This window comes from Triticum aestivum, chromosome 5B, assembly GCF_018294505.1.
Source record: "Triticum aestivum cultivar Chinese Spring chromosome 5B, IWGSC CS RefSeq v2.1, whole genome shotgun sequence".
Lineage (NCBI taxonomy): Eukaryota > Viridiplantae > Streptophyta > Magnoliopsida > Poales > Poaceae > Triticum > Triticum aestivum.
The window spans coordinates 85,110,147-85,124,132 of NC_057807.1; the positions used below are offsets into that span (position 1 = coordinate 85,110,147).

Below are 13,986 nucleotides of genomic sequence, written 5' to 3' on the forward strand. Positions count from 1 at the left end.
AACCACGATACAAGCATAGCCGGTTGGAATCGTTCTGCAATGGTAGGTTGCTCCGGGGGGATTTGTATAAGCAACGGCGTCCGCCGCCTTCACGGATATGTTCTTTATTTTGAAGTGTAGCTCATAGTTAGTGTTCTCCTTGATGTCATCCACAGGGTATCTATCCAGCAATGCATCGCCCGAGGCGGAACCCATGCTGCTTCTCAACATGGATGGGACAGTGGTATCCAATGCTGGATCATGCGCTAGATGCGGCCGCTGCTGAGACCCCCTTTCCTGGCTAAGCAAGTCGATCTGCTCCTGCTGCCTCTGCAATTTGAGTGCCAAGTCCGCGTGCGCTGATTCTAGGCCTTGAAGTCGTTTTGCTTCCTGAGCCCTCTGCTCGTACTCCAGCTTCTTCTTCTCCTCCTCCTCCATCTTCCTTCTTGCACGACTTCTGTAGTCGGCGTTCCACTTAGAAAAGCCCTCATACCACGGAACAACGCCCTTGCCTCGTGTTCTTTTCGGGTGTTCAGGATTTCCCAGGGCGCGTGTAAGCTCGTTGTTCTCTCTGTTGGGTGTGAACACCCCATTTCAAGCTTCTTCTATTGCTTGAACTAACTTTTCATTGGCTCCTTTAAGACATGCCTTCTTCGAAACCAAGCCTGTCTTTGGGTCCAACGCCCCCATGCGCATAGAACCAACTTCTGCACCTGGGGGGCCAACTCAACGTAACTGGAGTGACCTGTGCAGCCAGCATCTCTTGTTCAGACTTATCCCACTTAGGCATTGCCACCGCGTAGCCACCTGGCCCCAGCCTATGGAATTGCTCCTTTTTGCGGCATTGGCCTTGTTTTTTGGGACCATTCCTTAGATAATTCTGATTCCTTGAATTTCACTAAATCGTCCCAGTGTTCTCTTTGGTTCTCCAGTGTTCCCTTGAATTCTGGAGTCTTCTTTCCCGCTTTTTCGTACTCCTTCCATATAGTTTTCTTGTGGTTGTTGAATGCAATTGCCAGCTTCCTAGGAGCAGCGTCCTTGCCTTTCTCCACATCTGCAGCTGTGAAATGATCTGGTAGGGTGAAATGTTCCATGAGATCTTCCCAAAGCGCTTTTTTGCTCTGTCATCGAGAAAAGTAAGATCTGGACAGGGCTTTGATGGCTTTTTCCATTCTTGAAGAGAGATCGGGAGGTTGTCCTTCAAAAGAACTCCACACTGACGAACGAACTTTTTCGCAATGTTCTTAGGCGCTATTGGTACGCAATTAGTGTTGATGTCATCGATGTTGTACTTTACGCCCTGCTTCAACTTTTTTTCCCTTGCCTCGCACTCTGCCTGTAGAAGATTTGCTCGATCCGGAGGGCTGAAAAGAAGAAAGATCGATTCGTTAATATATCTTCAAATCATTTAAAACATGTGATGATCACCAGATGGCTTCTTATATAAATATACCTCGCCGGTCTCTATTTTATCAAGATCAACATTTTCTTCGCCATCATAATCATGAATTTTGTCGTCATCATAATCATTAATTTCTTCGCCATCATAATCCATGACTTCATCAATTCGGTCGTCACGATTGAATATCATATCATCACCCTCCCCGGTATTGTTCAGATAGTAGGAGCCGTCATCTTCTTCATTTTGATTATCTGGCGCGCGAGGGGAACGTATGATATCGAACATGGCCTCTTCTCCCTCTTTACCGGTATTGTCCACCTTAGCTTTTATTTAACAAATCCAGAATAAATATAAAACAATTTAGTATTCAAATTACAATATGCATGCATGCAATGAATAAGAGGAAATCCTGAATCATAGTACATAATATGCATCGTCTCCAATAATATATAATCTCGAATACATCGTCTTGAATATTATATATCGAATACATCTGGTATGAACTCGACCTCTGTTGTTTTTGTAAATATGACGATATATGATGGACTGATTGAGATAAGAGAAGCTGGTATGAACTCGACCTCTGTTGTTTTTGTAAATATGATGAGTTCATCATTCCTGATTCAGTTTATTATGAAGTAAACATATTTCCAATGACATTTAGAGATTATAGTTACTTGTGCCATGCTTGATTAGCTATGAGTTATAATGGTTTACCTTGCGTGCCAACATGCTATTAGAATGATTACGATGTGGTATGATGTGATGGTATATTCCTTTGAATGAATTGAGTGACTCGACTTGGCACATGTTCACGCGTGTAGTTGAAACAAAATCAACATAGCCTTCACGATATTTATGTTCATGGTGGATTATATCCTACTCATGCTTGTACTCGGTGTGAATTAGTTTTAATGCATGTTTATGACTATTGTCGCTCTCTCAGTTGGTCGCTTGCCAGTCTTTTGCTAGCCTTCATCTGTACTAAGCAGGAATACTGCTTGTGCATCCAAACTCCTTAAACCCCAAAGTTATTCCAATGAGTCCACCATACCTTCCTATATGCGGTATTTACCTACCGTTCCAAGTAAATTTGTATGTGCCAAACTCCAAACCTGCAAATGAAATTCTGTTTTGTATACTTGAGCAGCTCATGTTTCCAATAGGGCTGCCTATATCTTCCATGCTAGCTGGGTTATTCTCAAGAGGAGTGGACCGGGATGCCCAGTCCCATGATCCAAAAAGATCAAAGCAAATCAATATAATTAAACAAAACTCCCCCAGGATTGTTGTTAGTTGGAGGCACTCGTTGTTTCGAGCAAGCCATGGATTGATGCTTGTTGGTGGTGGGGGAGTATAAACTTTTACCATTCTGCGTGAGAACTGCCTATAATGCATGTAGTATGGAAGATACAGCCATCTCATAGTTGTTGTGTTGACAGTGAAAGTATGCCGCCCAAAATGTTATTTAATCTCTATTTGAAAATCGAGCTCTGGCACCTCTACAAATCCCTGCTTCCCTCTGCGAAGGGCCTATCTATTTACTTTTATGTTGAGTAATCACCTTCTTATTAAAAGCACCCGCTGGAGAGCACACTGTCATTTGCATTCATTACTATTGGTTTATATTGGGTATGATTTGACTGGATCTCTTTTACCATGAATTACAATGTTTAGTCGGTCCTTGATCTTTAAAGGTGCTCTGCATTTATGTTTTGCGGTCTCAGAAAGGGCTAGCGAGATACCATTTTGTTATATCATGTTATGATTGTTTTGAGAAAGTGTTGTCATCCGAGTTTTATTATTATGGCTCGCTAGATAATTATGCTACTGATATGAGTAATTGTGAGACTGAGGTGTTATTGTGAGTATGGTTAGTTCATAATATATGTTGAAACTTGAATGCTGGCTTTACATGTTTACAACAACAAGAGCAAACAGAGTTTGTAAAAGCTTTTCTTTATCACTTTCAGTTTATCAACTGAATTGCTTGACGACAAGCAAAGGTTTAAGCTTGTGGGAGTTGATACGTCTCCAATGTATCTACTTTTCCAAACACTTTTGCCCTTGTTTTGGACTCTAACTTGCATGATTTGAATGAAACTAACCCGGACTGACGCTGTTTTCAGCAGAATTACCATGATGTTGTTTCATGTGTAGAAAACAAAAGTTCTCGAAATGACCTGAAAATCCTCAGAGACAAGTTTCAGAAAATATAAAAAATACTGGCAAAAGATGAAGACCAGGGGGCCCACTCCCTGTCCACGAGGGTGGGGGGCACGCCCCTATCTTGTGGGCCCCCTGCAGCTCCGCCGACCTCAACTCCAACTCCATATATTCCGTCTCGTGGAGAAAAAAATCAGAGAGGAAGTTTCATCACGTTTTACGATACGGAGCCGCCGCCAAGCCCTAATCTCACTCGGGAGGGCTGATCTGGAGTCCGTTTGGGGCTCCGGAGAGGGGGATTCATCGCCATCGTCATCATCAACCATCCTCCATCACCAATTTCATGATGCTCACCGCCGTGCGTGAGTAATTCCATCGTAGGCTTGCTGGACGGTGATGGGTTGGATGAGATTTACCATGTAATCAAGTTAGTTTTGTTAGGGTTTGATCCCTAGTATCCACTATGTTCTGAGATTGATGTTGCTATGACTTTGCTATGCTTAATGCTTGTCACTAGGGCCCGAGTGCCATGATTTCAGATATGAACCTATTATGTTTTCATGAATATATGTGTGTTCTTGATCCTATCTTGCAAGTCTATAGTCACCTATTATGTGTTATGATCCGACAACCCCGAAGTGACAATAATCGGGATACTTCTCGGCGATGACCGTAGTTTGAGGAGTTCATGTATTCACTATATGTTAATGCTTTGGTCCGGCTCTCTATTAAAAGGAGGCCTTAATATCCCTTAGTTTCCACTAGGACCCCGCTGCCACGGGAGGGTACGACAAAAGATGCCATGCAAGTTCTTTTCCATAAGCACGTATGACTATATTCGGAATACATGCCTACATTACATTGATGAATTGGAGCTAGTTCTGTGTCACCCTATGTTATAGCTATTACATGAGGAATCGCATCCGACATAATTATCCATCACTGATCCATTGCTTATGAGCTTTTCATATATTGTGCTTCGCTTATTTACTTTTCCGTTGCTATTGTTACAATCACTACAAAACCCCAAAAATATTACTTTTGCTATCTTTACCTTTACCACTGTTACCATTATTATCATACTACTTTGCTACTAAATACCTTGCTGCAGATACTAAGTTATCTAGGTGTGGTTGAATTGACAACTCAACTGCTAATACTCAAGAATATTCTTTGGCTCCCCTTGTGTCGAATCAATAAATTTGGGTTGAATACTTTACCCTCGAAAGCTGTTGCGATCCCCTACACTTGTGGGTCATCAGCAGGGTCACGCAAAGATTCTTTGTCACGTGCATCACTTCAATTGCGGAGCAGACCTCTAGGTCTTTCCAATAGGGAAGGTCCCAAAATATAGATTTCTTCTTCCACATGGGTGCGCGTCCGTAAGCGTCCTTCGGAACAGGTTGTCTGCCAGGACCCTTTCCAAAGATTACCTTCAAATCCTTCACCATATCATTTACATCAGCACCAGTACGGTGGCGAGGCTTCGTCCGGTGATCCGCCTCACCTTTGAAATGCTTGCCTTTCTTTCTTACGGGATGCCTGCTCGGAAGAAATTGACGATGTCCCAGGTACACATTCTTCCTACAACTATCCAAATATATAATGTCGGTATCATCCAAAGAGTGCATGCATCCGTGGTATCCCTTGCTTGTCTGTCCTGAAAGGTTACTGAGAGCAGGCCAATCATTGATGGTCATGAACAGCAACGCCTTTAGATCAAATTCTTCCTGTTTGTGCTCTTCCCACGCACGTACACCTTTTCCATTCCACAGCTGTAATAGTTCTTCAACTAATGGCCTTAGGCACACATCAATGTCATTGCCGTGTTGCTTAGGGCCTTGGATGAGCACTGGCATCATAATGAACTTCCGCTTCATGCACAACTAAGGAGGAAGGTTATACAAACATAGAGTCACAGGCCACGTGCTATGGTTGCTGCTCTACTCCCCAAAAGGATTAATGCCATCTGTTCTTAGACCAAACCATATGTTCCTTGGGTCACCTGCAAAATCCTCTCTGTACTTTCTCTTGATTTTTCTCCACTGCGACCCGTCAGCGGGTACTCTCAACTTTCCGTCTTTCTTACGGTCTTCTCCGTGCCATCGCATCGCCTTGGCATGCTCTTTGTTTTGGAAGAAACGTTTCAACCGTGGTATTATAGGAGCATACCACACCACCTTCGCAGGAATCTTCTTCCTGGGGCGCTCGCCCTTGACATCACCAGGGTCATCGCGGATGATCTTATAGCGCAATGCACTGCATACCGGGCACGCGTTCAAATCCTCGTACTCACCACGATAGAGGATGCACTCATTAGGGCATGCATGTATCTTTTGCACCTCTAAACCTAGAGGGCAAACAACCTTCTTCGCTTCGTACGTACTCTCGGGCAATTCGTTGTCCTTTGGAAGCATATTCTTTATCATTACCAGCAACTTTCCAAATCCCTTGTCAGATAGACCAATCTCTGCCTTCCATTGCAGCAATTCCAGTGTGGTGCCCAGCTTTTTCTTGTCACCTTCGCAATTCGGGTACAACAATTTCTTGTGATCCTCTAACATGCGCTACAACTTCTTCTTCTCCTTTTCACTTGCGTAGTTTCTCTTTGCATCGGCAATCGCCTGACCTAGATCATCAGCGGGCTCATCAGATGCCTCTTCTTCAGCTTCTTCCCGCATGGCCGGCTCAGCTTCTTCCCCCATTGTTGTATCATCATATTCAAGAAACCCATGGCCAGGATAGCTATCGTCATCCTCTTCTTCTTCATTGTCTTCCATGATAACCCCTCTTTCTCCGTGCTTGGTCCAAACATTATAGTGGGGCATGAAACCGGACTCAAAAAGGTGGACGTGAATGGTTCTTGAGTTAGAGTAATTGTGACCATTCTTATAGCCAGCACATGGACAAGGCATAAAACCATCCGCCTGCTTGTTTGCCTGAGCCGCAATCAGAAAAGTATGCACGCCATCAATGAACTGGGGAGAGCATTGGCGCCGTACATCCATTGCCGGTGCATCTTCATTACACACCACCGAATAGACCAAATTAATACAACTTCATACATAAAGTTCATATACAACACTTAAATGCAACATACAAATAACTCTCCAGCTAAAGAATTTAAATGCAACAACAAATGCGATCAAGATCGCAACTAAGGTAATAATTGATCCAACAACATAATGATACCAAGCCACACTATCAATGGCATATTTTTTAATCTTTCTAATCCTCAACCGCATTTTCTCCATCTTGATCTTGTGATCATTGACGACATCGGCAACATGCAACTCCAATTCCATCTTCTCCCCCTCAATTCTTTTCAATTTTTCTTTCAAATACCCGTTTTCTCTTTCAACTAAATTTAACCTCTCGACAATAGGGTCGGTTGGAATTTCCGGTTCACATACCTCCTAGATAAAAATATCTATGTCAACTTGGTGGGCACAATTTGTCATAAACACGAAATGCAACAAATAGTTTTAAAAGAGAATATACCACATCCGAATCATAACACGGACGAGGGCCGACGGGGACGGATATCAAAACCATGGCACTATGTATAACAAACAACGTACGGGTAAGATAATTATACAAGTAACTATATATCTAAATGACACAAACATGATTTTTTTATATAAAAAAGATAAGAACAAGAGGCTCACCACAAGGTGGTGCCGGCGACGGGTCGGTGCGGACGATCGATGGTGGTTACGACGGAGACGGGAAGGCACTAAGTAAAAACCACACCTACATATGCAAACTAAGAGTTATTTTAAGCTCAAATTGCGTATAAATCAAATATACTACCACATATAATTCCTCCCAAATTACTAAAACCCACAAATTAATCACTATATAAAGTATTGCAAGAGCTAATCTAGCAATGAGAGATGAAAGGACAAAGTTGCTAACCTTTGTGATCACTTGAATGGATGGGAGCCTTCAAATCTTGACAAAATTTGGGCAAAATGTGTGATGAGCTCGAGGGGAGAAGAGGAAGAACAGAGAGGAGGAGAGGGGAAAGGGGGAAGAACAGAGCGAGCTGGACGAAGGGTTTATATGCAGGATGACCTATAGTACCGGTTCGTGGCAAGAACCGGTACTAAAGGTGCTGGACGGCCCCCAGTCTGACAACATCCTGCCACCACACCCTTTAGTACTGGTTCGTGGCACGAACCGGTACTAAAGGTTCGTCACGAACCGGTACTAAAGGTTCGCCACGAACTGGTACTAATGATCTCCGCCCCCCTAGCCGTTGGGACCGGCACTAATGATCACATTAGTGCCGGCTCAATTTTAAACCGGGACTAATGAGCTGCACATCAGGCCCTTTTTCTACTAGTGCTATCCTATTACTGGACCTCCATCCAAACCGGTTGTACGTATCCCGTGCAACCATCTCCCATCGGCTACACCCAATATCCATATGCTCCCTGTGGTCCGCACGGGTGAGTAATGACCACGTACGGATCCAAGTAGATGCTCGGAAGATGACCTGCAAAAAGTTGGTGATGGTTTGTCTGTTAAAGGCAACATCATTTCGGCAATTCCATAAAGACCAAAGCAATGCACATGCTCCCACTCGGATATGTGCCGCGGACTTTGGCTCCACTCCAGCCAACCAATTATCAAACAAATGTGATATCGTGAGAGGTGGAGTAATGTTAAACGTAACGTGAATAGTTTTCCAAAGTAATTTAGCAAGCGGACATTTGATGAATAGATGCTCTATTGTTTCATCCTGATCACAAAAGCAACATCTTTTACTTCCTTCCCACTTACGCTTAGCTAAGTTATCTTTAGTAAGAATGACACCCTTATGCACAAACGACATAAATACTTTTATTTTCAACGGCACCTTAACTTTCCAAATATGAACCGTCCTCGGGATAGTCCCGGTGTTAATCAAATCCGTGTACATGGATTTAACCGAGAAGACTCTTGACCTGGAAAGTTTCCATTGTAGGGTGTCTGGTACATCCGAAAGGTTAATCTCCATTAACCTACGCACAAGATGTAGCCATCTATCCCACCGCTCATCTATAACAGACCGCCTAAACTGCATGTTAAGAGGAATGGACCCCAACACTGTAGCTACGGAAACCTCTTTCCGTTGTGCAATGTTGTAAAGGGATGGATACTGCAAGGCCAGCGGGGAATCTCCTAACCAAGTATCCTTCAAAAATCTAGTGTCCCGTCCATTCCCGACGACGAATTTAGTCCTGCTAAAGAAGGCGACTTTCGTCCTCATAACCCCTTTCCAGAACGGGGAGTCAGACGGCTTTGCCGTAACCTGGGCTAGCGTTTTGGCATATAGATATTTATTAAAGTTGTAATGACACTACTTTTTTCATGAAAGGAATGATAAACTTCAGGTCCTCTACATGCTCAGATGTACGCGGTACTTTTGTTAAAGTTGATGCAAAGCAACGAGGCTAAAGTCAACAGCAGTCAATATAAACCATATACAACCATGAAAAAAAATCGTTACAAGATAAGCATGATAAACCCCTTTTACCAGGAGAAAAAGGGCAGGGGTTCATTTACAGAAATGTCACAATTTTGATCGAGACCTGCATATGTTGAACGTATGAGTTTAGTTTACACAAATTACGCAATTTGATTCCTTCATAATTTCGTACTAATGCTCCAGTTTCTTTTCCAATTTGGCCCTTAATTAATCCATCTGCCCTCTTTTTTTAAGAAAAAGAAAGCAAAGGCGGGAACATTGTGCTCATGACATACTTTGGGTGTACACGTTAAACCCTTCCATGTGCGGTGCTCTTCTTCTAGAACATACATGAGACAAAGCGAGGAAAAGATTGATTCGGAAATCTATGAAAAGTATAAAAGGCTCCTGCATCACTCAAAACAAATGTGACAGCGTCCAGAAATGCATCCGATTCCATATATGGTACACTACATGCTAGGTGACCAAGCTACTCTTTCCTGTATGCCTATGTAAATAGCTTTTGAAATAAGGAATGGTTATAAATTTCTAAGTGGTTAGTTTGTGGTAGGCCAGGTATGTTCATATGTAGACTTATGATTTGCCTGCGACTTTACTCTTGTTTACGCACCTGTACGTAACCCTGACGTTGTTTTGATTACGTATATAAGGTTCTTCTTTACAGCGTCAGCAAGTTAATTAACAGTTGATTCCAGGCTCGATCGATCGGCACATGCGCCATTGACCACTTCGTTGGCAATTAGCCACTGATTAGCCAGGACGCGGTACACTACTGCCATTTAAGTACTGCTCTAGCGCAAGCTACATGCGCGCACCACTAATTCGGCACGTCCGCATGCATTGGATCCAAACAAATTCCTCACCATCCTTGTCCACACAAAATACTAACAGGAAACTATAATAGCTTTAATCGATCTGTAACCACTGCCTATGCACGCCTTAGAAACAACCTCAGTACAATGGAGGAGCTGGTTTCCACCCAACCAGCCTTCCTTCTTAATCTGATCGACACAATGAGATGTATTTAATTTTCGAAACCAACCAGCCTTGATTCTTAATATGATCGACACAATGAGTTGTATTCAATTTTCCGACAAAAGAACACTTTATTGACTCATAATGCCGCATCAATCGATACAATATAAGTACACGAGTACACACCTGGCTGCTGCATGACTAGGACACACACACAAGTTGTAGTCTAGCAATCGTACAAAGTCAAACATAAGACCAAATAGACGACCAAAGACTAGAGAGACACGAAAGCTATGTTGCCACCCATGCATGCAGGGTAAATACATCCTGGACCACCTACTCCAAACGCATACATCTCTTCATATATGAGGTTTTTATTTAACATGCTCCCTCTTACCTCCCATTTTCACACGAGAGGTAAGAGTATAAAATATATCTGAGCCATTGATTGTATTAAGTAGTGGGTTTGATTAGCTCTTACCATCTTACCTCCCATGTGAAAAGAGAGGGTAAGAGGGAGCATGTTAAAATTGCTCTGCCATATATAGTGATCAGCGATGCTGTGGCGGTAAAATAGACCATGAATCCATCCAATGGAGGTTGCTATGCTAGAACTCTTGGCTATATTCTCTACCAAGTCATTGTACTATCGTTTTGCGGTTGGGCAGTGCGCGACAAAGTTATTGGAACTTTGGAAAGTTCGGCTACCCCCCCCCCCCCCCCCCCCCCCCCCGGGCCCCTGAAATAGATCTTCCTTTGGCAACTTATAAGAGGTATATTGCATTGGTGTTGAAGAGGAATGAACCTGGGCCGGGATGGTCATTGCCCTCTTGTGAGTTCGACGAAGACTTGAACCACATCTTCTTCTTATGTGCCTCGGCTCAGTTTTCGTGGAGCTGCTTCAGGGAAGTGTGTGGCAATGGGTGGTACCCCGCCAACTTCCCGGACATATACCACTATATTGCGGCTTGCAATGGCGAGACCCACAAGTTGATGTGGGTGAACTTTGGGACCTTGCGGTCTATTAGAAATAAACTTATTATTGAACATATGCACCCCACTCGGGCCATTGATGCGATTTACAAATGGTGTGGTTCGATGCAACTTTGGAAGCCCGTCAACAAGCGGTGTGATAGGACGGGCATCGACAAGTTGACAAGCAAATACAAGACGTTGGCTTCATGTCTTATCATTATCGCTTATCCTCCTTGAGTCTTTGATGGTTTTTTGCGGGCTTGTTGTTGAGCTGATGCCCATAGGATGCACTGTTGTTTTTGTTTTCTTTTCAGACCTTTGTTATTACTTGTGGACCTCCATTTTGATCAAGGTTAGCTTGGGATTACAACGAATGGTGTGCCAAAATTCAACAAAAGGCAGGCATTAGAAGGCATACGTGCATATATGTCTTATGTGAGGTATACAATGTTGTATAGAATTGTGTTTTTGGATGTCAAAAGAACAAATTTAGAACACGTGAAGACGCCTTTTAACCCTCATCCTTATGATTTTGATGTAGACCACGAGTCAACTATTTTTACAAAAGAAAAATCGAATGCATAACACATTCTATTATTACAATCTAGACTGTTTTTGTTTTGTTTTTTAAAGAGTGAATTCCACTTTTTACCCTGTAGTTGTACACTTGTGACACATATTACCCCATTTGGGGGAACTTCTATCGAAATATCAGATTGTGGAGACTTTTAACACGGTATTACCCCAGTTTTGCATTTTGCTTGTTTATGTTAGATAGGATCGGGATGTTGTGTCAATGATTCGTAAAAATATGTGTAAAGATCAGAGGGCATCATTGACGATCTTGTCCATCTGTTCCATTCTTTGTCATCGTCCAGATATTTTTGGACCCCGGGCGTCACCTCACACCTTGCCTACCAGACATGCATAAAAACAAGAGGGTCCAAAGCTTCTAAAAAAGGGGAATTCTAGACGAATTTCCACTCGACGGGGTAATTAGTGTCACCAATGCATATCTAGGGGGTAAAATGTGAAATTCACTTTAAAAAAAACACACTAGTTACTTTTTTCAATACAAAGAGAACACATGTGCATTGGAGTAGAAACCTGTATCTGGTGACTGCGCTATTTGTAGATTGCGTCCCTCCAAACATTTCTCTCAAGAAGAAACTCTGGATATACATATATAAACTTGCAGAACATACTTGAATTCTATTCCAATTAAGTTTATAAATTAGGCATCACATAGCACTTAGTAGGTATGATAGAGTACTCAATCTAAATTGGCTGAATAGAGGGTGTACCTGCCGTGGGGGGTGAGCAACAACTTTCCATATGAGGATGCTCTTTAGTTCAGGTCATGCAGCTAAATTCTTTCTAGCACGTACCGTCAAAAGCAATTCTTCGATTACTCATGCATCGGTACGTGAGGATATGCACATTTGTAAAACAATTTTTGCTGGCTAGATATCTGCCACTACTGATTACTCAATGTGTCACATTTGAGCATTTGTACCTTGGACGGATAGTTAGCTAGCTATATATCCTGGATGATCTCATTTTATGTTCCAGGAGTGTGCATACGAACCAATCATATATTGCATGCTCGGATGTTGTAATTTCGTTGGCATCAACAAATACGTTGCAGTACTATATGCTAGTTTATGGTAAACTCGTGACCAAACAATTAACTGGAAAACATTAATCATATAGGCTTGCAAAAACTCCAGATCCTCTACAGATTTCCGCATGCATGCATGATCTACCAAAACTATATTTGGGGGTGGGGACTAAGAGAGGAGAAGAAGGTGATTAATCCAACAAGCAACCCAGTACATAACTTGCATGATGATATATATATATACGATCACGTACGTTTAATACAGGGTTCCTGATCAGCTCACATCAGATCGATCACTTTCATATATAGTTTCATTGAACACCTAAGAATACTGGAAATCCAACATTAACATACATTCATGCAAAGCACGGATCGGAAGCTCGATCATGTATGATCTATATGATTTTGCATCACAGCCATAAATACGATCAGGTGATGGTGCATGAATTGATCGCACGATCAGTAGTTCAGTACTCAAATTCGGTAGTGTTAATTATTCCTTCCACCACCCCCGTCCCTGAGCATGTCCTGCAGCACCTCATCATCCAGGCACTCGAGCTCAATCACCTGTTGCTGGGACGACGACGACCCACCCCGGACGTAGTTGCGCGCCTCGGCGGGGAAGTTGAGCACGGCCAGGTGGCCGCGCATGGCGTAGGCCGAGCGGTCGTAGGCCCGTGCGGCCTCCTCGGCTGTGTCGAAGGTGCCGAGCCATTTGCGGACGCTCTGCCGGCTGGAGTCGCGGATCTCCGCCGCGAACTTGCCGGACGGGCGGCGTCGCACCCCGCGGTACTTGGTGCTCTCACCTCCGCCATCCTTCCCGGCCTGATCACCCCATCCGCCGCCACCCTCCATTACTTGGTTATCTACTAGTCGATCGATCCGAGATCGTTCTTAATTAGCTAACCCTAGTAAGCAGAAGCTTAAGCTAGCTAGTTAGGCTTTGTGTGTGTGCTGTGTGGCTGTGTCGACGACGATGGCGATGTGAATGGTAGAGAGTGAGAGTGTGGTATTTAATATACTACTGCTCCGTCGTGATACCCTAATGGATCGATTCTCTCTCTCGCGCGCGGTTGAGATTGTGGACGACGGGTCCCTCATCGCTAGCTCTGCACCTGCTTAAAAGCTCAACGTTATAATTTAAGAAACACTACTACTGCAAGTTGTTAATTAGACTAGTATCGGTTAAAGCAAGTGGATCGATCCTTTGTTGGGCTTGAATGAATGCCCTGTACCTGGACGGTCGTCAATATTTTTTTTTTCAATAAGCTGCATGCATGTGTGATTTTGACTAATTAGTTGTCTTTAAAAAATCAGCCTCGGCACGTATATGTATTCTCCTTAGTGTCGAATGAAATAACTGTGTTAATAGAAGAAGAAAAAAGAATGTCG

At 43.1% G+C, this 13,986-nt stretch overlaps 1 protein-coding gene across 1 annotated transcript; it reads right to left on the reverse strand.

Moving 5' to 3' along the window:
- Positions 1–13,083: 13,083 nt before the first annotated feature.
- LOC123114666 (ethylene-responsive transcription factor 14-like) lies at positions 13,084–13,449 on the reverse strand. Its single transcript, XM_044536116.1, has one exon. The coding sequence runs from the start codon at positions 13,447–13,449 to the stop codon at positions 13,084–13,086; it is 366 nt and encodes a 121-aa protein (XP_044392051.1).
- Positions 13,450–13,986: the final 537 nt, after the last annotated feature.

What these genes read in the sequence shown, in the direction of transcription:
- LOC123114666 (XM_044536116.1), bottom strand. Translation starts at nt 13,449, where the DNA reads ATGGAGGGTGGCGGCGGATGGGGTGATCAGGCCGGGAAGGATGGCGGA.